We start from the raw sequence: 25,727 nt of genomic DNA, 5'->3' as shown, positions 1-25,727 counted from the left end.
AAACTACTATGACGTCACACGAATTGAAATAGATAAAGATTGTGGCATGGTTAATTAATGCCACGGCAAACATACCCATACAAGATATAAGTCTAGTTGAATTGAGATCCTCTAAAGTTAAAATTCAACTTTATTAGTAAAGTTGGTATCTTGACTATTGGATTAAAATCAAGGGTCAAGATTCAAGTATGATTTTTGAATCTTGGCCTTTAATCTATCCAAAGGTCAAGATGTTTTCAACTTTACCTATAAAGTTGAAAACAACTTTAGAGGATCTCCACCAAGTTTAGTTATGTTTTCCATCTCAAGGCAAGACTAAGGCAAGACCCATCCCAAACAAGTAACAAAGTATAGATTTGAAACAATAAATATATCATTCAAATATAAGGCTGTTAGGTATATAAGCTTAAATGTCAGACACTCACATATTAACTTTTTAAACCATAAAAATTATGGGGGCCCAGTCATTTATTCATTAAACAATAAATAATAAAATATTAGTATGTGAAGGGTTCCACATCTAAGTTTAGGTGTCGGACAACCTTATATTCCCTTCTCTCTATTCTTGAATGCAACTATATTTAAAAGAGTTTAGTACCTCGAGTTGTAAGTAACTTTTATACTTTTCCTATCGTGTGAATGTAACTTTCATTTGATTCATTGTATGTAATTAACTCATTAAATTAAACGAATAATGTAAATTTTTTATGTTGACCAATCAAAAAGTTCTACGTAGCAGCTTACACACTTTTACATTAATCGTTCAATTTAACGCGTTGATTGCATACAATGAACTAAATGAAAATTAATTACATTCGCACAATAGAAAAAGTATAAAAGCCACTTACACCTTCAAATACTAAACCTATTTAAAAAAGAAAAAACTAAAGGATAATGACACCAAAATGTAAAAATTATGCATTAATGATTATGTTGTGTAATGAAATATTCAGGTACTTTTAAATCCTGGTTATTGGATGTACCCAACCAAACAAAAACTTGCAAACCAATAACATAGCATTATACGTATGACAACTTATATGATTTCCACATATATCCAATCTCATTAGAAACCCTTAGAGATACCACCATGAAGATGAAACCCCGTGAGGATATTCACAACCTCCCAAGCTGCAATATTCGTGAAGTCCTTACTGGTTCTTGTTTTGTAGTCCTTCAACGCTTCAGTCATCACATTTATATCATCACAAGTATATAAAGTATATAAATATATTAACAATTAATAAAGTATATAAATATATTAAAAATTAATAAAGTATGTAAATATAAATAAAGTAGATAAATACCTCTGTGATGTAGCATCCGTTGAACATTGATATGCCGTATTCATGTTGCCCCACTTGGTGTTGAGGCTATCCTTAGATCGACTTGTACAACCCAACTCCTTCGAGAAATGCTCCAAAATTTGGCCCAAAACATATCCCGTCCTTGTTCATTACCGACTTATCTACATGTGAAAATATGAATTCACGCTTGTGCCAACGCCACCTCTTTTTCTTGCATCCATTTTGATTTTTCAGCCCGCCTTGGAAGCTTCTTTTTTGGTACAACTTCTTCGACTAATAAATAAACAAGTAAACGCAGTATATATATATATATATAAGGTAGTATATTGATAATTAATAGTTAACGTAATGAACACACACACACACACACACATATATATATATATACCTATTTGAACTTCTTGTGTATCGGGAATGACCTCATCCTCATCGTCGGTGGGGAGGGGAGTCGGTGCTCAGATCGAAGGTCTCCAAATCAATCTTAGCCGTTTGATACCACTCATACTCTTGGCCGTGGGTAGGGGGAGGAGGATGCATTGTGCGAGAGGGAGGATGATTCATTGCGCGAGGGGGAGGAGGATGCATTGCGCGAGGGGGAGGAGGAAAATATGCCGTATGAGATTGTGAGGCGTAATGATGTTGAGGCTGAGTAGTCGGTGGTTGGTCGAGAATATAGTATTGTAAGATGTCGACTTGTTGAGGTTGATATTTAGGTCGTTCTACTCTTCGTGGTAGATGAAAGTTGCCTCGTGTCGGTGCTCATGGCCCGCTAACATGTTTCCCCCTCCTCTGATCCATGGATGATTGTGAAAGTAGAAAATGTGTTTGGTGTATGAAAAGGTATAGTTTTTTTGTTGTGGTTGTTTGAGAATAAAGAGTGTATTTATAGATAAAAAAAAAAGAGGAGGTTTTATATATAATATATATATACTAACGGCTACTTTAGTCAAAGGGGGTTCAATTTTATTTTTTTTTAATAATATTCCAACGGCTAATTTGGCTAGACCCCACGCTCCCAACATATCTTTCTTTCCTAAGTCGTAGCTGGCTTTTAACCCGCCATCCTCCAGCCCGTCTTCATGCCGTTGTGATGGCGGCGGTGTACACTCGGCATGCTCCTCAAACCGTGAGAGATGTCGCTGCCACTCCTCTCCCCTAATAATTTTATATTTAAATTTTTAAAATTCATGAAAAGACTCATATATATATATATATATACTAGCCTTGTACCCGCGCGATGTAGCGGGACATAAGAAAAAAACGCTGGTTAAGTAGCTGTACCGTATTATTACATGATTGTATGATTTAACTCAATTGTTTCTTACCACCGTTATTATTTTAGAGTGAGCGTTTTTTATGTTGATTGATTATTAAATTCGGTAACGCATGTGTGTTTTTTTGGTATACTATGTGAGCAACTTAAGGGAAGGGAAGGGACACGCGTAAGATCTTTTTTAAGGGTATTTTTGGAATTCCAAGAATAAAGTGTTTTATGGTAATATATATTAAAAGGGTAAATTGGAAATTTTAAAGGTAGAGTGTTAAATTTTAAGGAAGGTAGTTTGTTTATATAGATAGTATATATATATATTATTAAAAAAGGATAAATATAGATTAATCGTAAAAAATAGCTGTTAAAAAAATAGTAATATCTGAAAAAATAGCCTATGCGTATGATGATTATCCTACATTATATAAATCTCACTTCAAAATTTGTTAGTTATTGCCTATGTGGCATGCTTAAAAATGCAAGAAAGCCTAAAAATCATTACAATATTGCTCCTGGAAGGTCTATAGATTAGTTATTTTTATAAGAAGTTCAAATTTTCGAAAACAGATTAGTTATGCTTTCAAAAAGTTCAAATTTTCAAAAATTTGAATGTGTAACCGTTCGTGTATTGCCTGTGGTGGTTACTTCCTTGCATGTCTATGTCTATATAAGGCCACTTCCATTCAGTTTTAAGGCATTTCAAAACGTAAACACATAATAGATCAATTTTAGCATGGCTTCACTAAACCATGTTTCAATTAGAAATTTGCGTCCAAATAATAAGCCATGTACGATAACGGTTAGACTTTTGCAGCTATGGAAGCAACCTCTATATGGAGATGTTAATAACATAGGTAGTATTGAGATGATCCTGATGGACGAACAAGTAAATTATTCATTGTTTGTGAATTTTTCTTTTTTGATAAGATTACTTTTTAACATAACATTCTTTCGAATTTATAACTAGCTTTTTAACATTCTAATGTATAAACATTTTCATTTTGACAATTTGATAAAGTGGTTATTGTTGCAACAATCGGTTTTATTCCAACTGACCACTTATGTTATTTAATGGAATGTGTGAACTGTTTTCAAGAAGTTAAGTTGACCGATCTCTACATGGATGCAGTCGACATTATTGATGCTTTAAGGGACAACAAAATGTGGATTTGTTGTTCATGTAACAAGGAAGGAGTTCTCATCAATCCTAGGTATATATTTATATTTCATATTAAAACTTTATAATCATTAAGTTGTGTGGTAAAATTGTATCTCTGTTTTTTTTTTGGTAGGTTTAATGTGCAAGTTAGGATTGTAGATGCCACTGATGCTATTGGAGTTAAAATGAATGATCAACAAATTTCAAATCTTATACAAATAACAACCTATCAAATTTGTGATAAAAATTATGAGGTATATTTGGTTTATTAAAAAAAAAATTATGTAAAAAGTTCATATGTTTTGTTACCCACGACATGTATTACTATATTTAACAATACATACCTTAAAATTTGAAAGTGTAACCGTTCGTGTATTGCTTGTGGCGGTTACTTCCTTGCATGTCTATGTCTATATAAGGCCACTTCCATTCAGTTTTTAGGCATTTCAAAACATAATCACATAACATACCATTTAGCATGGCTTCACTAAACCATGTTTCAATTAGAAATTTGCGTCCAAATAATAAGCCATGTACGATAACGGTTAGAATTTTGCAGCTATGGAAGCAACCTCTATATGGAGATGTTAATAACATAGGTAACATTGAAATGATCCTGATGGACGAACATGTAAGTATTCATCGTTTGTGAATTTTTCTTTTTTGATCATATTACTTTATATATTATTGTATTGTATACTGTATATATATGCAGTATCATATTGGTTGATATTTATTTTTAAAACCAGGGAGATCGTCTTCAAGCATCAGTGAGGAAAAATTTTTGAAGATGATATTGTATACTGTTATATTATTCTATATATATATATATATGTATCTCTATTTTTTAATTTTGAACTTTTTGGAATGAATGTGTTAAGCCCCCTATTAAGTTTGAGATTCTTTTAAATCTTTATTTTGATGTTTTAGTGAGTATGTTCATGAGTGAAAAATATCACAGTGCCATACGTTTGAAATTTTAAGTCATGTTACTAAAAGAAATACTTTTAGAGATAGAAGTCATTACTGTATTACATAATAGATATGGTGTGCATAGATAAGTGTCATGTATTGTATTAGATACGATGTGCATGTTGGTAGTGTGAGATATAGATTATGATTCTTATATGTTGAATAGTTATGATAATTCCAACCTATATTTGTTCATTCTATGTTGTCTAATATATAATATGTGTAGTGATGTTATATTCTATCATACATATTAACATGAAATCTCCTTTTTCATTTCATACCAATATGTAATAATTCTGTTTACTAATTTCAGTTATATCAATGATTCGGATACCGATAACTTGGTTGATGAGAGGGCAGAGGGTAATGTGGCATCTCATGAGGCACGGCGAGTGATAAGGTATATAGATCGAGTAAAACGACATGACAAATAGATAATACATACGAGAAGCTTACAAGCTTCACAAGTATGCAGAACGTTTGTTTTCTTTTTATTAATATTTTATATAACTATTAAAAATTCATGAGCAAGTACCCAAGTGGGAGAAAACAAAAGCCATGAAACTTATCACATCCAGGTTAGCTTCATAATACTTAGACCCAAACTTAGATATTTAGTTCAAAATTATTCATAATACTTGGACCCAAAATTATTGATCTTGAAAAACATGTATGGGTTAATATTTAGTTCATGGTATGGTAACTTGGTTATAGAGTAGGAGGTGAGAATGGAGTTGTTTGCCTTGTGTTTGAATCATGTTATAGATTTTTTAATGGATTATGTCTTTAGCCATCTGTGTTTATATAGTAATTGCACTGTTTTATATTTAATATAGTTGTATTTGACGTGTTATGTGCAGGCATATGGTGGGACAGAAAGAACCCTTCCTTCCCTTCCAGAAAGAGTTCGTGTTCAGCTTATATCAAATTCAAAGTTTATCAATCAAGTTAGTATACTACGAGGTGGGATATGCCAACTTTGTAACTTGCTTTCATTTGTAGAATCTAATAGTACCAAATTTGTACTTCCTCAAGGGTGATCCTGGTTATGATGGAAAGGTGAGTGGTTGGTATTCATGTAGGTTTCCATTTTCATAAGTTCGAAAAGGTTAGTACTGTCTTTTATAGTTATCTGGTGTTTCAACTTATGAGCTCTTAGGTTAATTTCGGAAAACATGTTGATTTTACTCAGGGATTAAGAGAAATTATCCGCTTAATTGATGACGATGAACTTGATGATGATGATGACATGTTCTTTCTGGTCTTGACAATGGTAAATCGTCACAAAATGGTTCCAAGGCATGATGATATGGTCAAAGTTCGATTGTTTTGAAATATGTCTTGTCTGTTTTAGCTTTTTATGAAGACGTCTAAGTTCAATTTCTTTAAACATACATAATGCTTGATTTATCTATCAGGTTATATGCTTGATCAAAAGGATGAGTGGAAGAAATGTATTCAAAGGTTTTTCAATATATTTTCTAAATTTTCGTATGTTATTCATTCAGTAACTATTACATCGCCCGAGTTTTTTTAGTCATGAGTGACCAACAATCGAGTTATAGTCAAATCTGAAACAAAGATTAATTCATGTCTACTTGGTTTGGGGAAATTGGATTGAAACAAATGGTGGATCCATGCGTGTATAGCCACAAATGTTGACTGCATTGCTGCATATCAGACAACAAGTTAGGAATACATTGTTGTGAGCAAGAGGTTTGTTCGGCCAAAAGTTGTCTTTTTTTACATTTTTACCATGAGGGTATACAAAGCAAAGTGTGGGTGGGGTTTCTTACAACCTCATTTGGCTACTATAGCGGTTTTCTGTAGCTGCTGTTTGATCAGCCTATAAAGAGTATTTGTAATGGTTTTGTTTGCTGGTCATTCACAACAACAAAGAAGGCTACGAGGATTCCTCTTAAGCTGGATTAAAGGCCACATAAGTGCTTCTTTTTCAACCCAGCTTTGTTGTATTTGGTCAGTTGGATCCTAAAATAGAGTTCTTTCTTCATCCTATTGAAGAGGCCTAGACCACGATATTGTAAGTATAGCTTCAAATAAGTATTTCTTTGTTTATACATCCAATTCATATATTTAGAGTATATAATTTACTATAATTTTGAATTTGCCTAAAGAAAGTAAGATTTAATGAGCATTTTAGTATGATACATATTTGACCATGGATTTGATTTTGCTTCTCAATCTACTCATTATGTTTTGTAATCTCATTATGTTTTGTAATCTCAGGGTAACAGTATCCTAGCACAGGACAACACAACTTGAGTTTATTGCAATATCCCAAATGATTAATGATATATCGAGTAAATTGAGAAACAAATAGTATCCTAGCAGATATTGGCACAATACAACTGGAGTTTATTGCACTAGGCCAAAGGATTAAAGATAGAAAGTATCAGGAAAATGTATTTTGATTGTGCCCCATTGTGTCATGTGATTATCCTTTATACTAAATGGAAAACTTGTCACAATATATGATAATGTAAAATGATCTTTCAGATAGAAAAAATGTTATTTTAGTGCTAAATAAGGCTTTTCTATGCATTTTAAGTCATTAATTTTTTTTAAAATGGTCATTAGTTGTAATAGGAGTACATTTACTTCGCTACATGCATGCTTGAACTGGTGTTAAAGAAATTATTTAAGGTTATAGCGCATCCACGTGGGTCTATATATTAAAGTGGGGAATAATTCATAATACCTATCACATCCAGGTAACCAAAATAATCCTTTTTATATGCGCCTACTATGGACAATCAATTTTATAATTTCTCTCCGGCGTGCAATGTACGCGTTTTAAGCCCTCGTGTATCATTAATAAATCCCAAGGTATATCTAGCAATTTTCTTCTTTAAATTAATCAACTCATAAGAATATTTTTACCATGTCCAACTCAGTTATATTTATTCATTAATACAATCTTAAAATAAAGTTTAAAAAAAATTATTTAGAGTTGTGCGTACATCACACGGGGTCTAAGCACTGTTAAGTTTATATTTTTGAAAGAGGTTAGTATTTGCTTTTGACGAAAATCATCACTTTGCCATTCACCACCGCCCATTTTCATAGGGAGAGAGACAGCCAATATTTAAATAATTAAATTAATTTAAATATTATAAATTTTTTAACCCAAAAAAATACTCGTAATAATTGCTACATATATGTGTTATTGTGTTATGTTGTGCTTTGCTATGTTCTTTAATTTTTTTCACAAATAAATAACACAGAAATAAAATTATCAAAATTAATTATAAAAATCGATTAAATATAAAGTCCAAAAATCACAGGTATTCTTGTAATTTTGATTACCATCCAGTTTTTCATATGTTAAAGGTTAAATCTTATATATTGATCTCTCAAGTGATTATTCTTATTTATTTATTTTTTCTTCCTGTTTTGGCATTTGTGAATTTTTTTTCGTTTGGTTTTCGTGTGCTTTTAATCTGATTTATGATTGCCAGTTTTACTTTAAATGTCCTTCCGGAAGCAGTCTCTCCACGGTTACCAGAAACACTGTAGAATTGGGTTTGTTGACAATGTCACATTACTGCAGAAACCCAATTTGGCTTTTTATTGGATTATGTTTTTTTTTTTTTCCTTAAAAGACAAATTTAGTATATTTCTTTCATGGTAGATCACACTGTTTTTTTTAAACATTGCATTATATAGGTGTTATTTGAATCTGATACTTTTTTTTAAAATGTGTATGCAATAGTTTATGCAATACACTTAGCCTGACCTATATCAGTTTTACTTATATTTGTCAACAGATTATACTTTATATATATATATATACTATATATATATAAAGTATAAAGGGAATATAAGGTTGTCCGGCACCTAAGCTTAGGTGTGGAACTCCTCACATACTAATGTTTTACTATTTATTATTTAATGAATAAATGCATGGGCCCCCATGATTTTTATGGATTAAAAAAATAATATGTGAGTGTTCTACACCTAAACTTAGATACCCGACAGCCTTATATTACCATCTGTATATTGTTGTGGTTGTTACTGATAACGCAGTTAATGAAGGGAAAGTTATCTTGATTAGTATATAAGATTTTATAAAGAAATAACTTTTAATTTGTTCAAAAGTAAAAATTGATATAAGGTTGTATTTATGGTTATGCAGGCGGATGCGCCTCTCCCTCGATACATTGTATGCGTGGGGAGTTTAATAGTAGTAGACAGTTTATTACTGAAGAAATAATAAAGGATGCGGAGGTGGTTGTGCTGTACTTGTCAAGTTGAAGAGTCGTACCCGTCAAATGACAGCGAACCTGTAAAGAATGTCCCAGATTACAACGATGGTACCACCCTATATAATCACAAAGTTTTATTATTAAGCATTGCTAGATTTATATAGGTGAAACTTTAAATGTTATTTAGCCTGTTGTATTTGGTTCGTTTTAATACACAAGGGCTTTTGAGTTAGTTTGAAATTTGAATAGTGTAAACCGAATCATACTCCTCCTGATGTTGCTCTGCTTACCCAATGATTTTTAGTCAAACATTCTAAATGTGACGTTATGTAACCAGTCATTAGCAATTATATGTTACACAACTGTCGTATACATTATAAACTGTTGGAGCTTCTCCTCATACATTATAAACTGTCACCACTTACTCAAACAAGTTAGCACATTATAAATACTGTAGTTAGGAATCACTACGTGTACGGTTTTAGCAGTAGGGTGGAATGCATATAGGAATGGGCATTATTTCGAATAGACACTGCTGCATTTGCTGGACAAAATAAACAATGAGAACATAAGCGGATTGACCTTGGAATGAATACTGTAAACAAACTCCCATATGAAGGATTCCCATTTTAATCGGTTTCTTTCCTGTTCTTATAACCCATACCTAATATGAACGACACTTAGTTGCAAATGTCAAACTTTAGAGGTCCTAGTAAAATGATGCATCCAATTGGCCTGGGATCAGTAGCAATCAACTTTAAGCATTCTCCAATTCACAAACAGCACTTTGACCTACTACATATATGCACTTGGCTGTAAATTTTTTTTTTTGAGAAATGCAGGGCGTACATAAATATGCATTTTATCCTAGGTATAAACAATTTGTTAAGGGTCTCTTTTTTTAATGTGTATTCTGTAATCTGTATTGTGATTTACATGTGATATAGGACACCAAAAGGGTCCAAAAGGACCTCCTATCAAATCTGAAGTGCAAAAGGCAGCACCACCACCTATGGAAGTGCCTGCACTTCCATTGGGAGAACTGAAAGAAAAAACTGATGATTTTGGATCAAAGGCATTGATTGGTGAAGGCTCATATGGAAGAGTTTATTTTGCAACTTTAAATGATGGAAAAACAGTGGCTGTGAAAAAGCTCGATGTTTCTACTGAAGCCGAATCAGATAACGAGTTCTTGACTCAGGTATGACCACAATAATACAATTTAAATTAACTTATATTGCATCTAATATCATTGTTTTTCTTTCAACTGAAGGTCTCAATGTTTTCAAATCTGAAGCACGACAATCTTTTAGAGTTAGTTGTTTACTGTGTTGAGGGAAATGAACGTGTCCTGGCTTATGAATTTGCAACCATGGGATCTCTACATGATATATTACATGGTAACAACTTTTATTGTAATTAACAAGTCGATTATTTGTGGAAAAGATTTGAAAAATATATGCACGTATAGGCAGGAAGGGTGTGCAAGGAGCACAACCGGGGCCTGTGCTTGATTGGATGCAACGGGTAAGAATTGCCGTGGATGCAGCAAGGGGATTAGAGTACTTGCATGAAAAGGTGCAGCCTTCGATAATACACAGAGATATTAGGTCTAGCAATGTGCTCTTGTTTGAAGACTTAAAGGCTAAGATTGCAGACTTCAATCTGTCCAATCAGTCACCTGACATGGCTGCTCGTTTGCATTCTACTCGTGTTTTGGGTACCTTTGGCTATCATGCACCAGAGTAACGCCTCTAAACCTTTTATTTTTTTCCGAATATCAAAACACTCTCAACTATGGGTTTTTATAGTGAAGATTTGCTGGTTAGCTAACCTGTTTGAATGGACTCGTATGTAGATATGCAATGACCGGACAGCTAACACAGAAGAGTGACGTGTATAGTTTTGGTGTTGTTCTTCTTGAGCTTCTAACTGGGCGGAAGCCTGTTGATCACACAATGCCACGTGGACAGCAGAGTCTTGTCACTTGGGTAGGTTTTGACTTGCGTCTTCTTATAATCGTTATCTTTCATCTTTTGAAGACTGCAATTGTGTTGTTACGTATTTGGTTGCACGGTTTTGGACTATTTAAATTTTAAATGGATGTGTGGTTGTGCGTTTGGAACTGAATATCCAATTATTACTAGTTAAAATAGTGATGATAATGCTCGGATAAACAAGTTCTGGATTTGAGGATGTATATTACCTGTTAGATAATCTAAAGTTGCCTAAGAGACTTAATTCCATTCATATGTATGTCCTTTTTGTACTTCAAGTAATTATTTGTTAAACATTCTCATTTGATTATGTGATTATTACAATCTATCTTTGAGAACCCGTTTTAATACACACTTATTATTATCGTATTGCATAGCTACTTCTGCAACACACACCCAAAGACCCCCTAAATATTTTACCCTAATAGAACCTCGAGGTCTGAAATCATTGTTATGTTTTTTTGTAAATAGGCTACTCCACGGCTAAGTGAAGACAAGGTTAAACAATGTGTAGATCCAAAGCTCAAGGGAGAGTATCCCCCAAAAGCAGTTGCAAAGGTCTCTCTCTCTCTCTCTCTATATATATATATATATATATTATATATATAGACTACATATAAACACACAAACACAAACACACGTAGACACATGTTTGCCTAAACTTCTTTTTGTTTTTTCTTACAGTTGGCAGCTGTGGCAGCGTTATGTGTTCAGTATGAGTCTGAGTTTAGACCTAACATGAGCATTGTAGTGAAGGCTCTTCAACCACTCCTAAAAGCATCTGCAGCTGCACCAGCACCAGCACAGCCAGCAGAGACAACGGAGGCAGAGGTGTAATCAACAACAATGAGTCGTGGTGATTGGTCATCAACGTAATGGGAGATTCTGCAGGTCCACCATATATAAGCCATGGGTGAGTACATCTGTAGAATATGCCTCCAGCTACATTCATATACAAGCACATACATATATATACGTATAGCATTTTATCCATTTGATTCGTGCATCTGAGAAATACTTTTACAACTGCGTGTTGTTTGTTCGATTTTTAAGAATACAGGGATAGTTGGAATATGATCATGTGGTGTTTCGGTATATTACATGAGAATAATTTTGTGTTGTCTTGCTTGTTTTTTTGTTTTTTTAGCTTCTCTTTGAGACATCTATGTGTATTTACTTCATACATTTCTACAAGAGATCTATGTTTTTTTGGCTTCTCTTTGTCTGTTTGTTCATAATGCGTGTTTTTCTCTTTTGCTGTTATAAAGGAAAGTCACCAGGGAGTTAAGTTGGCAGGAGTCAACTTTGAAATCGCTTTGTAGTCTGTTGAATATTCATTATATAATGAAAAATCAAATAGCTTTACCAATCTTTTATCTGAAGACATGTAATAGTAATATTGGACAATACAGGTAAAGGTGGAAAGCTACTCTGGATACTTGTGTGGTGATTTGAGATTACAAGATTGGTTAACGTATCAAACTTTTTATAAAAAATCAGTTTTCTTGATTATTATTGTGAACTTAGTTTAATGATTAAGATTTACTTGAGACATTTGTTATGGGAACCAACTGATGCCCACGTTGTGCTGGCAGTGTGACCCACCCTGTAGATGGTGTGATGGTCAAATACGGTGGGGCTAAGAAATAGTCGAAAAATGAAGAAGGCGGGGTGACGGGTGTTATGCTAAGAAGGCGGAATGATTGTGGTATTGCCATGGAAGCTACCTGGTGTGATGGTCAAATGTGATGAGGCTAGAAATGGTGGTAATGCCAAGGTGGCAGAGTTGTAGTGGTATTGCCAAGAAAGCAGTGTGATTGTGGTATCGCCTAGGAAGAAAATTGATGGTGGTAATGCTTAGGAAGCAGATTGACTGACAGAGGTAAACATGGATGCGAAATGATAGGTAGAGAGGGCTTTTCTCGATCATGTTCGTGTACTTGGAAGTAGTGATGGGCAAAAACTGGGTTTGACCCAACTCGGCTTGTACTTGAAACCCAAACCTGTTTGAACCCGGTTTTGGGTAAAACACGGACTGGGTTTTTTTGGGTTTTTATATTTTGCCAAAAACCGAACCTGACATGATTTAACTTGGTCTCAACTTGAAATCAAAAGTCCAAACTTGCCGATTTTCTAAAACCTGCACCGGTTTTGGTCATACATGGGTTTGACTGGCTTTGGTTTTGGATTCGTTTTTTTTTTTGCAGGTTTTCTAGTTTTTCTGAGAAAGGAGATAACAGGGTACGGGGATGATAGGGTAACAGAAGATGACAAAACTCAAAAGTCCAAAATATAAGTAGGGTAGACATACGTTAATACAAAGATATTTAAAAAAAATATTTTTTATAATTAATTGTATAGAAATAAATTATAAACATAAATAAAAAGAAACATGACAATTTTCCTATATAAAAATAATAAGTTTTGTAATACTTTGTAAGTTTTTTAAAGAAGACATACAAAATAAACAATATCGAAACTTTAAAGGTGTCAAAATGAAAACTATTGGATGAAATATACAACATAAATTAATACAAGCTTTATTGTTTTATCTAGTTTTTGAACGGACGTCCTCTATCTCTCTATTTCGTCATCCCTTTTCAAACCAGTCAACCATCATGGATCCACCACTGTGACATCTGACCACTAGCAAACAGGTCTTTTTCTCATTCTTTTTATAAGCGGTATAATTGTCTGATGCCTTGCATGGCTTAAGGTCCTTTAGTATCTTAGATAATATCTGAAAGCAGTTTCTCTACGTCATCGTGGATAAGGTCGTCTACATCTTAACCTCCCCTATACATCATCGAGTTATTCAGACCCAAAATCCGGGAAAAAATGGCATTGGGTGCTTACTTGTTCTTTCTTGGTTGCTTACATCCATAGACATCCATCTTTGAAGCATCAATCTTGTTGCAGCTTCTATAATTTGTTTCGGTCTTGTCTCCTTTAATTACCAAATCTTGCCACACAAGATATATATATGTATATATATATATACATGGCAATCACCATTAAAGAGTCAGAACATCTTAGTATATCCTTTCACGACATAGATGTAGCAACGGAAAAGTTCAAAACAGTCCTCGGGAAAGGTGGGTATGGGTTTGTTTACAAAGGTGAACTTTTGCTTTCGGGTAAACTTACCACCGTTGCTGTAAAGCGACTAAATAGTAACACTTCTGATCAAGGTTTCAAGGAGTTCTTAACTGAAATTAAGTTGCTTTCTCGCTATAAACACCCAAACCTAATCTTGCTTCTTGGTTATTGCGAAGAAGGTAATGGAAAAAATCCTCATTTATGAACATGCGGTGTATGGAAGCCTCGATAAGTATCTTATAAGGAGTGACACATCGTCTTCTTCACTCTCGTGGACCCAACGGATTAATATATGCATTGATGCAGCCCGTGGTTTGGATTATCTCCATAATCATGTTGGGAAATCTCATAAAATTATCCACAGGGATATTAAGAGTGCAAATATATTGTTGGGTCAGAACTGGAAAGCTATGATTTCGGATCTTGGCTTATCTAAAATTGGCCTTTCAAATGAAAATGACAGTTATCTCATTACAAATGCCTGCGGCACACATGGTTATTGCGATCCAGTATATAGGGATACAGGAATTCTCACTAAAGAGTCCGATGTTTATTCGTTTGGGGTGGTATTGTTTGAAGTCTTGTGTGGGAGATTGTCTTTCATGAATGTACCTAATGAGCAACGATTTCTAGATCGTTTGGCCCCACGTTACTATGAGACAGGAAGATTAAATGAGATTATTGATGTTGAACTCAAGGATCGAATCAGCTCAACCTCACTCAACATAATTGCTGATATTGCTTATCATTGTTTACAGAATGATCGAGAGAAACGACCATCAATGAGTTTGGTTGTAGAGAAACTTGAGGAAGCCAGGGAATCACTAGTAAGTTTAAACTAATTAACAGGTTTCCTATTGATTATACTATGTACGGAGTATTATTTTGGCTGTTGTTCAAAATAAATAAATTGCTGGTCAACGTTTACAGAATGAACTGGAAAAACGACCGTCAATGGAAGTGCCTGCAGTACTTCAATTAGAAGAACTGAAAGAAAAAACTTATAATTTTGGACAAAAGGCGTTGATTGGTGAAGGCTCATACGGAAGAGTTTATTTTGCAACTTTAAATAATGGAAAAACAGTGGCTGTGAAAAAGCTCGATGTTTCTACTGAAGCCGAATCAGATAACGAGTTCTTGACTCGGGTATGACCACAAAAATACAATTTAAATTAACTTATATTGCATCTAATATCATTGTTTTTCTTTCAACTGAAGGTCTCAATGTTCTCAAATCTGAAGCACGACAATCTTATAGAGTTAGTTGGTTACTGTGTTGAGGGAAATGAACGTGTCCTGGCTTATGAATTCGCAACCATGGGATCTCTACATGATATATTACATGGTAACAACTTTTATTGTAATTAACAAGTCGATTATTTGTGGAAAAGATTTGAAAAATATATGCACATATAGGCAGGAAGGGTGTGAAAGGAGCACAACCAAGGCCTGTGCTTGATTGGATGCAACGGGTAAGAATTGCCATGGATGCAGCAAGGGGATTAGAGTACTTGCATGAAAAGGTGCAGCCTTCGATAATACACAGAGATATTAGGTCTAGCAATGTGCTCTTGTTTGAAGACTTAAAGGCTAAGATTGCAGACATCAATCTGTCCAATCAGTCACCTGACATGGCTGGTTATTTGCATTCTACTCGTATTTTGGGTACCTGTGGCAATCATGCACCAGAGTAACGCCTCTAAACCTTTTTTTTTTTCCGAATATCAAAACACTCTCAACTATGGGTTTTTATAGTGAAGATTTGCTGGTTAGCTAACCTGTTTGAATGGACTCGTATGTAGATATGTAATGACCGGACAGCTAACACAGAAGAGTGACGTGTATAATTTTGGTGTTGTTCTTCTTGAGCTTCTAACTGGGCGGAAGCCTTTTGATCACACAATGCCACGTAGACAGCAGAGTCTTGTCAGTTGGGTAGGTTTCAACTTGCCTTCTCTTGATGATGTATATTACCTGTTAAATAATCTAAAGTTGCCTAAGAGAATTTAATTCCATTCATAAATATGTCCTCAATAATGATTTGTTAAACATTCTCATTTGATCATTTGATTATTACTTCTGAACACACATCCATAGACCCCTTAAAAATGTTTTCCCCTAATAGAACCTTGAGATCTGAAATCATTGTTATGTTTATTCGTAAATAGGCTACTCCGCTGCTAAGTGAAGTCAAGGTTAAACAATGTGTAGATCCAAAGCTCAAGGGAGAGTATCCCCCGAAAGCAGTTGCAAAGGTTTCTCTCTCTCTACTATAGACTACATATAAAAACATGAACACAAACACACGTAGACACATGTTTGCCTAAACCTGTTTTTGTTTTTCATACAGTTGGCAGCTGTGGCAGCGTTATGTGTTCAGTATGAGTCTGAGTTTAGACCTAACATGAGCATTGTAGCGAAGGCTCTTCAATCACTCCTAAAAGCTTCTGCAGCTGCACCAGCACCGCAAATATAAGCCATGGGTGAGGCAACAGAGGCAGAAGTGTAGTTAACAACAATGAGTCATGGTGATTGGTCATCAACGTAATGGGAAATTCTGCAGGTCCACCATATATAAGCCATGGGTGAGTACATCTGTAGATTACGCCTCCAGCTACATTCATATACAAGCACATACATACATATACGTATAGGATTTTATCCATTTGATTGGTGCATCTGAGAAATACTTTTACCGCTGCGTGTTGTTTGTTCATTTTTCAAGAATACAGGGATAGTTGGAATATGATCATGTGGTGATTCGTTAAATTACATGAGAGTTTTGTACTTTCTTGCTTGTTTCCTGTTTTTTGGCTTCTCTTTGAGACATCTATTCGTATTTACTTCACACATTTCTATGAGTTGATCACTTTGTTACTGTCCAACTTATGTCATTCATTTTGTGTGTTTGTTCATTATGCGTGTTTTTCTCTTTCGCTGTTAAAAAGCAAAGTCACCAGGGAGTTAAGTTGGCAGGAATCAATTTTGAAATCGCATTGTAGTCTGTTAAATATTTGATATATGATGAAAAATCAGATAGCTTTAGCAACCTCTAATCTGAAAACATGTAATGGTAATGTTGGACAATACAGGTAAATCTTTGATTTGATTATGGGACTTGTTAAAGTGAAAAGCTACTCTGGATACTTGTGTAGTGGTTTGAAATTACAAGATTGGTTAATGTACCAATGAGGTGAAACCCCAGTGGTACCGCCATCATGTGACCACAGACAAAGGCCAGAGGTCACATGTTCAAAAACTTGCCAAAAGCAAGTGGATAAACTATATCTTGTGATCCCATGTGTGAGGATGGTGACTTACCGGGCATGAGTTCTATGCAGTGTGCGTTTTGGGTACCAAAAATGGTACATGGGACTAGAGGGTTCCCACCCATTTACCCCCTTTTTTTTTTTTAACATTTTATAAAAAATCGGCTTTGCTTGATTATTATTGTGAACTTAGTTTAACGATTAAGATTTACTTGATACATTTGTTATGGGAACCAACTGGGCAACTGATGCCCATGTTGTGCTGGCTGTGTGAACACCCTGTAGATGGTGTGATGGTCAAATGTAGTGAGGCTAAAAACTAGTGGTAAAATGAAGAAGGCGGGGTGATGGGTGTTATGCTAAGAAGGCAGAATGATTTTGGTATTGCCAAGGAAGCTACCCGTACAAGATGGTGTGATGGTCAAATATGGTGAGGCTAGAAATGGTGGTAATGCCAAGACGGCAGAGTGACAGTGGAAGTGCCAAGAAAGCAGTGTGATTTTGGTATCGCCTGGGAAGAATATTGATGGTGGTAAGGAAGCAGATTGGCGGAAGGAAGAAAACATGGATGCTAAAAGATAAAAGAGGGCTTTTCTTGATCATGTGGTTGTACTTGGAAGCACGGAGTAAATATAAGCCTGTATGTTTGACTCTTGATTATTATTCGGTATCCTAATTGCAGGTTTTAGTATGTTAAGGTGAAGAACATTTTACCAAAAAGAACATGAGTTTTTTTCATCATTTTCATTATTGAAGAAAAAAACTCATGTTCTTTTTGGTAAAATGTAGAGAAATGGATTTTTTGGTATTAACTATGGAAAGTACATGTCATGGCTTAAATACACTTGTTAACTATGAAAATTGAGGAGAGTTTATATCTCCGTGTGTTTTTTTTAGTCCTCAAAATGTAGAGAAATGGATTTTTTGACACAGTAAAGAAATCCCATTACATATAAATGCATATCCTAGGAAATCAAAATCTCCTTGTCTTCATTTCTCTACTTTCAACTCTCCTTACCAAACAAAAGAAATCATTATATTTCCTTTTCTCTAACTTGAACTCCCCTACCAAACATGCCCTTAGTGGCTATAATACACTCTAAAGTTGGTAGAAACACGGAATCAATATGTGGTTTGTAGAAACACAGAAAACATTGTTTAGACAATATATACTCGTATATAACACCGATGTATGTAGTTCATAAAACATCAAAATTCACAAACTACATCGATAGAACATGCTTCAATTCACGAATCAAATTTCAAGTCTATAGACAGAGGATTGGTAAGGAAGTCATTCCACAAACTTAGACGGCTGCACACTATTATGGCTTCAACTTGTAAATCTCACATCAACATCTTTCATAACCAAGAACATTGTGTTTTTTCACGCACTTACCTCGAAGATGATTGGGTTGGAGCTGAGGGGTTAAAGGGTACCTGTTCTGCACATGTCAGCACCTCATGAGGCCCACCTTCTTCACGGCCAACACCCATTAAATCAAGATAATACAGGTAATGAGAGGTGATAGTGTTCATGTCATCAATATCGCCTTTTCCACATACTCGATCACCATAGAGGATGTTCATGGTGGTACCAAACCCTGGAAGTCTTTTGGCTAGAGTATCATTCTTGGTGGGTTTCCAGGTGCCCAAGAACGCCTCATGGGCTGAGGGTTGGCCCTTCTTCTGTGGGGTTACCCATTGGTGGATTGCAGCCTGAAAGGCCAATGTAGCATTCTGTTCGATGTATTCAGGGTGATTCAAAAGGTCTACTTTCAGAGCTTCACCAATTTTCCCATAGTTGTATTGCCTGAATTAACACAAACAAGAGCAAAGTCAGCAATGTCAGCCCATTTGCCTACAAATGGGTTGCACGTGGGTTATGAGTATATTGCTAACATGTCGTATAGGTGAAAAGTGATGTCAAGAATTTAGCTAAAAGCAAAATGGGTAAAATATGTTCAACGGGTTGAAAGTTGGCCAACTTGTATTTTTGATGCCTGAAACCTCCTAGTAGTGTTGTATAAATAAAATTCATGTAATCAGTGTTAACAATTTGTAGTTATTTTTTCAGAAATGGACAAACATCTGTTTTGCAGTTCGGGTCAGCCCAATTAAAACTACTGTTCCACACATACCCCTTAGCGTAACTACAAGAAATCATGATGATTAACGCATCAAGATGACCATATTTTGCCAACGTTTAAGGACATTTAAGACATTGCACTACTCATGGAACGTAGTAAAAGTTGGATATGAACAAACCAAAGATAACGACTATAACAAAAGTAACAAGGGAAATGTGAATCATACCAATAGATGGGCAAAGCACCACGACCATAGTATCCAGCTCCAGGGGCGCAAGGGTAAGTGTACTTGTAGTAATCGTCACAGTAAAGATGGGGTGGACTCATTTCTTTGTTGTAACATAATCCCCATGCCGTGGGTCCTCCGGTTGCCACTCCATAACCACCTTCATTATTTATTAATCAATTTTATATTAGTAAAATAAAGAAACTACAATTTAGACACAACTAAGCACCCACAGAGCGCACATAAAGATTTGTGTACTAAAACTAGCATTCAAGTGAAATCAGTTCTTATTTTAAACATATCCAAGCTTCTATTAGTAAGCTCAATTTCAAAACTTAAACTATAAGATCTAAACAATGCCTAACAAGGTTCATCATCAACTATCAAGATATAAATAGTTAATGAAAAATAAAAACTTACAAGAAGTTTGACTGCCAACATGACCAAGAAACGCAGCAATCTCCTTCATCTGAGTAGTCTTGTTACCGGTCGTACCAAACCCGTGAGGCTGGTAAAGGGCAGAGGCTGTAATAAAAGACTTGTAATCCCAAAAACCTGCAGCGTGAGCCACCGGGGTATTTCTCTTTGCAAAAAGCTCCTCAAACTGATATGTATCGAAATAGTCAGAGATAGTAAGGTTACAACAATACTCTGACCATCCTTTACATTCCCAACCCTTATCACACACTTTCTTCCCCTTCACCTTCTTCACCAATACTTGTGCAGACGAATCAGCATTCGCAATCGAAACGATTATAAATAGTATCCCAATTAGTAAAATGCATATCTTATTTGCCTTCATTTTCATCTTATCCTACAAAAGAACAAAAATTCAGTAAAAACAAATAGAGATTATCTAAAAAATTCAGTAAACAAAAATCATTACAGATGTTATATACAAGAGGTAATTATCTAAAAAATTTGTCTCTTTTAGACTATGTCGAAACGGGCAGTAAAATCTTGTAAAATTACATAGAATATGTCAATAATTTAGCTTAATTTGGGTTCGGTTTTCAGATATTATATATAATTAAAGTCTCTCTACCTTTGTGTAGAGGTAAGACTTTCTACACCTTACCTCCCCATACCCTGAGCTTACCTCCCCATACCCCGCGCAGGGATTGGGTCATGTTGTTGTTGTTGTTGTTGTTGATATATAATTAAAGTCTCAAATTCTAGGATCACCAATATCACAACTTTAAAAGCAACACCCATATGCTAAAACACAGAGATAAATCATAAAAACAAAACCCCACAAGCAAAAAGATAGAACCTATACTTCAAAATGCATCTATTCTTTTTCATTCTAAAAGCAAATATAAAATGCAACAAAAAAACAGCAGAATACCCAACAATGATGCTTCAAAGAAAGCTAGAAGACAATGTGGAAAGAACAGCAAAGAGAATGTGTGTAATATAAAGAAGGAAACTTTTAGGAATTATAATAAGAAAATGAATGTTTAACTTACTTACAGAGAGATCAAATGTCACTTGTTTTGATGATGTAGTAATTGAGTTTGTGACAAGTTTTTATTTTGTTTGGTTTGGAAACAATGAAAGGAATGTTTTAATGAGAAAATGGATGGTGGAGATTGAAAGATGAGATATATGTTGGGTTGGGTGTGTAAATCATGGAAGGTGCTAGATGTTTATTTGTGGGCCATAGTTTATTAAACATGAAGCAAAACATTTTAGAAGAGTGCCTTTGATTTCAAGACACTGAGTCACTGACCCAACATTGAAAGAGGTTTTGGTTGCCGACAACTCACACTTATTGAGTTGTGATAGTTGTGAATCGGTGTGACGGTGTGGTTTTATAACTCAGTAAGATTTACATCCATAGTTGTAGACGAGTTTTTAAAAGGAGTTTCACTTTCATTTAAGCTCGTATGACACATATTAGACAACTTTTAGGTATATTTACGAATTACAATTTATCAATAAACTAAAACAAGATTGACATATTTTTAAAACGACATGTATGAGGCACATTTGAATTTCTTTATGATACAATTTATATAGGTATCGTACATCGTACGGGTATTATGACTAGTATATATATATGGTAGAAATCCTGAAAGAAGATGTCTTAAGGAGAGAAGGGAGAGAAGGTCCTATAGGCTAATTAGAACGCGACATGTGTCAAAATGAAAAAAAATGTGCGGTGACATTTTTGTAAATAAATCAAACTTTTGTCAGCCTGGTTTTGGGTCAGCTTGGGTCTGGGTTAGCTTGGGTTATGATCAGCTTGGTAGGTCAGCTTGGTTTGATCAGGATGGGTTATGGGTCAAGTTGGGTGGTCAACTTGGTCTAGGTCAGCTTGGGTGGTCTGGGTCAGCTTGGGTTCTGATCAACTTGGTTGGTTAGCATGATCAGTTTGGTCAGATTTGGGTCACGGTCTGATTCGGTCAGCTTGGGTTAGCTTGGGGTCAGCTTGGGTTAGCTTGGGGTTGGGTCAGCTTGGGGTTGGGTTGGGTCAGCTTGGGATCTGGGTCAGGTTGGGTTGGGTCAACTTGACACAATCTACACAGATTAGATTATGGGTTTTGGGTCAGCTTAGGGTCAGGTTGGGTCAGCTTGGGGTTGGGTTGGGTCAGCTTGGGGTTTGGGTCAGGTTGGGTGAGCTTGGTTAACTTGGGTTGGGTCAGCTTGACACAATCTACACAAATGTAGATTAATCTACACAAATGTAGATTATAAGTTTTGGGTCAGCTTGGGGTTAGGTTGGGTCAGCTTGGGGTTGGGTTGGGTTAGCTTGGGGTCTGGGTCAGGTTGGGTCAGCTTGGTTAGCGTGGGTTGGGTCAGCTTGACACAAAACTACACATAATCTACACAAATGTAGATCCCAAGCTGACCCAGATTCCAGACTGACCAGGCTGACCAATCTGACCCAACCAAGCTGACCAACCAAGCTGATAGACCAAACTGATAATAACTCAAGCTGACCCAGACCCAAGCTGACCCAAAACCAGGCTATCAAAAGTTTGATTTATTTACAAAAATACCACCGCGTTCTTTTTTTTTTAAATCCACATGTCGCGTTCTGATTGGTTCATAAGACCTTTTCTCCCTTCTCTCCTTAAGACACCTTCTTATTTGATCTCTCTCATATATATATATATATAATAGTTAATATATGTATAAATTTTCCATGTAACCAAATTCTGGTACACAATTATGCGTGTTAGCATGCACATATTGTTTGTGCACCGAATCCGAGATTAGAGTGATGGTTGATTTAAGGTGAATAAGGTCGTTTATTGGCGATTCCCCAATGGTAGAGTTTTGCCTCTTTACGCCGAATGAGCTTATTCGTGGTTTGTGTGATCTTGGATGTCTTTTGTGGGCTCCATCTTCCTCTTTATATAGAAGAAGATTTTCTTGGAGAACAAGTAGGCGACTTAGGGTTTCCTAAGTCTTTATGTAACACCCGTCATTTTAAAAACCCGGATTTCAAAAAACTTTGACAAACGGCGTTTAAAAAGGTAGCGGAAAGGATCACTTTAAAACTTTCCCATCCGTAACCGGATGGTACCTTTATAAAATGGTGTTACTAACGTGCATCATCAAAACAATATAAATGAAATCCAAGTTATGGCACGTAAGGATGTAATACCACATAGCATATCACTTCGTTCATGACAATCCGTATATTCGTGTAACTCCGAGCTCTTTGTCACATAAGACATCATCAAGTTTCAACATTTAATAACACTACAAGCATATTCCACATAATTCTTTAATAACAAATCGTCTTACCATTAAGCATCAATATTTAGCAACGGGTTCAATAAGAGGTAAAGAAATTAAGGCAAATCCACCTTCTTTATGCATAATCCACAAACAACTTATAATACCTTAATCTTACACTCTCACTCTTCCCAACCTGTCCTAAAGGCACTTTCATCATAAAGCTAAAGCATTATTACTTGAGCCTATCATTTCTCATACGGTTTAAGTCCAAAATCCTAAGGTCTTGGTCGAATTTTGGTTCACTTAAACCATTTCTCTGATACCAACTTGTAACACCCGTCATTTTAAAAACCCGGATTTCAAAAAACTTTGCCAAACGGCGTTTAAAAAGGTACGAAAAAGGATCACTTTAAAACTTTCCCATCCGTAACCGGATGGTACCTTTATAAAATAGTGTTACTAACGTGCATCATCAAAACAATATAAATGAAATCCAAGTTATGGCACCAACATAAATGCTATCATTATTACATGTTCATAAATCATAAATAAAGTAGCCGAACATATGGCTATGGGTAAAGTCTAATCATAGGGAGACTAATGCTAATCTTCCTTTATTTTCTACCCATCTCACGAGCTACACACATCTCTATCTCATACCTGCTTATCCTAAAGGACACAACATTTTCATAAAAGCAAGTGTTAGCTAATAAATTAGCTAAGTAAGATACACACATTTAATAAAACGTTCTTCATTTTACTTTCATAAAACTTCTTCGCATTTTACATATCAAAACATGATCACATTACATATTATCCACAAACGTCATAAGATAATCCCATCTTTACTTGTTCCCACATCCCGTCACATTTCGTATCATATTAACATATACTTGCAACACATACGTATCATCATATCATATCAACATATACTTACAAGGCAATCGTATCATCATATCATATCATCATATACTTACAATGCAATCGTATCTTCATATCATACCATCATATACTTACAACTTAATCAACATCTCATATCTTTGCATAACACACATAAACATATCCGACGTATACATATTAGCACATGTAGAGTATATACTCCTAATTGTGCCTATCAATGATACATCATACTTATCACACGTCTCAACACATCTTATTAAATCCCACGTCACATTGTAATCCCACATCTTAAATTACATGTACATCTTTCTCACATATTTTTATAATTATCTTAATCAACTTATTCTTACATCTTACATATTACGCAATAGCTTTACAACTAGCACGATTTCCCACGTCTTAACTTTTAGGAAAGGCAATGCCATTTCCATAGTATCCTGTCATGCATTTAACATTGGTGGTTAGTCACTTTACCCGAAAATACTAGTCCCACATAACTATGCCGCAAGGAGCCACTCAAGCGACCACGTACGCACTAGTTTGGCATAAACTAGCACGGGTTAAGCTTAACACTTCCCACGTCAATCTCACGTATTTAGCTATAGCATTTCCCACGTATTTATATCTTTCTTACTTTTTACGCACTAACACTAAGGCTAGAACGGTTTCCCACATCTCACATTTTACTTTAACATTAGGTACAATCGTTACCTAATTAGTCCCATGTCTACTTTGCATTTAATCCCACTAACGTGCATAACTAATAACAATTCCCACGTGTATCCAGTGAACTAGACATATCATACTTAAGTCCCACATACAAGCCATCACATATCAACATTAAGGCATCTCAGCGACATTATCAACAACACATATCTTAAACATATCACGACAACGTAATTATAAGCATCATACTTCATATGCACATATTTACTTCTACTTTAAACATCATCACATCAACATAAATCATTTCAACATGCATACATTCCCACATAACCTCACGCATAACCCGGAAAACCCCACACACATAAGATAATCCAATTAAGAGGTTAATTAAAGAAACCAACATTTTGTTGTGCCTCCAGCGTGAGAAAAGTCATGTATCTTACCTTGGTACAACTTATCAATGAGTTATATATATCTTACAGTGCTTGCTTAATATCCCCGACAACCTATTATACATTAAACATACATTACATGAGTTAAAAGGAGCGAAAACAATAAACTATAGTTAGTGGGGCGCACCAAAAAGTCAGTGGGTCGCACTGAAGACACTCTGACCCCAAACTGACCCTTAGTGGGTCGCACCACTTTCCAGTGGGTCTCACTGGTTTCAGATTTATCAAAAAACGGGATTTTCTTGTTTCATTCGTTTCGAACTCATCTCAGACCCTTACGACCAGAAACTTTCTAGATCAATTCAAGACATCTTTTAGGACTTAATTAACACCATGAAACCACCAATTGATCCTTGAATCAAATACAACAATGATTCACTCTTTAAGACACCCAAAAAACG

At 35.2% G+C, this 25,727-nt stretch overlaps 2 protein-coding genes across 8 annotated transcripts; one reads left to right on the top strand and one right to left on the bottom strand.

Moving 5' to 3' along the window:
- Window positions 1–7,864: 7,864 nt before the first annotated feature.
- On the top strand, window positions 7,865–16,817 carry LOC122602757 (PTI1-like tyrosine-protein kinase 1). Of its 3 annotated transcripts, none has more exons than XM_043775351.1 (8): window positions 7,865–8,013; window positions 8,865–9,042; window positions 9,882–10,135; window positions 15,249–15,375; window positions 15,447–15,720; window positions 15,833–15,965; window positions 16,199–16,285; window positions 16,381–16,817. In XM_043775351.1, the coding sequence occupies exons 2-8, from the start codon at window positions 8,949–8,951 to the stop codon at window positions 16,504–16,506; spliced, it is 1,095 nt and encodes a 364-aa protein (XP_043631286.1). In that variant the 5' UTR covers window positions 7,865–8,013; window positions 8,865–8,948; the 3' UTR covers window positions 16,507–16,817. The 3 variants fall into 3 exon arrangements, with proteins under 3 accessions (XP_043631286.1, XP_043631285.1, XP_043631284.1); XM_043775350.1 differs by lacking the exons at window positions 15,249–15,375; window positions 15,447–15,720; window positions 15,833–15,965; window positions 16,199–16,285; window positions 16,381–16,817 and adding exons at window positions 10,208–10,334; window positions 10,406–10,679; window positions 10,793–10,925; window positions 11,403–11,489; window positions 11,616–12,146 and having other exon boundaries at window positions 7,871–8,013; XM_043775349.1 differs by lacking the exons at window positions 7,865–8,013; window positions 8,865–9,042; window positions 9,882–10,135 and adding exons at window positions 13,586–14,857; window positions 14,961–15,176.
- Window positions 16,818–18,456: 1,639 nt separating this feature from the next.
- Window positions 18,457–21,177, bottom strand: LOC122603940 (chitinase-like protein 2). Of its 5 annotated transcripts, none has more exons than XM_043776800.1 (4): window positions 21,089–21,177; window positions 20,036–20,429; window positions 19,616–19,775; window positions 18,457–19,112 (listed from the first exon to the last, which is right to left on the bottom strand). In XM_043776800.1, exons 2-4 carry the CDS (start codon window positions 20,421–20,423, stop codon window positions 18,695–18,697), a joined length of 966 nt encoding a protein of 321 aa, XP_043632735.1. In that variant the 5' UTR covers window positions 20,424–20,429; window positions 21,089–21,177; the 3' UTR covers window positions 18,457–18,694. The 5 variants fall into 5 exon arrangements, with proteins under 5 accessions (XP_043632735.1, XP_043632734.1, XP_043632738.1 ...); XM_043776799.1 differs by having other exon boundaries at window positions 21,081–21,165; XM_043776803.1 differs by having other exon boundaries at window positions 21,085–21,146.
- Between the last annotated feature and the right edge of the window lie 4,550 nt (window positions 21,178–25,727).

Source organism: Erigeron canadensis, chromosome 6 (genome assembly GCF_010389155.1).
Source record: "Erigeron canadensis isolate Cc75 chromosome 6, C_canadensis_v1, whole genome shotgun sequence".
Classification (NCBI taxonomy): Eukaryota; Viridiplantae; Streptophyta; class Magnoliopsida; order Asterales; family Asteraceae; genus Erigeron; species Erigeron canadensis.
The sequence above is the reverse complement of the archived record's forward strand: the minus strand, read 5'-3'. Positions and strand labels throughout refer to the sequence as shown.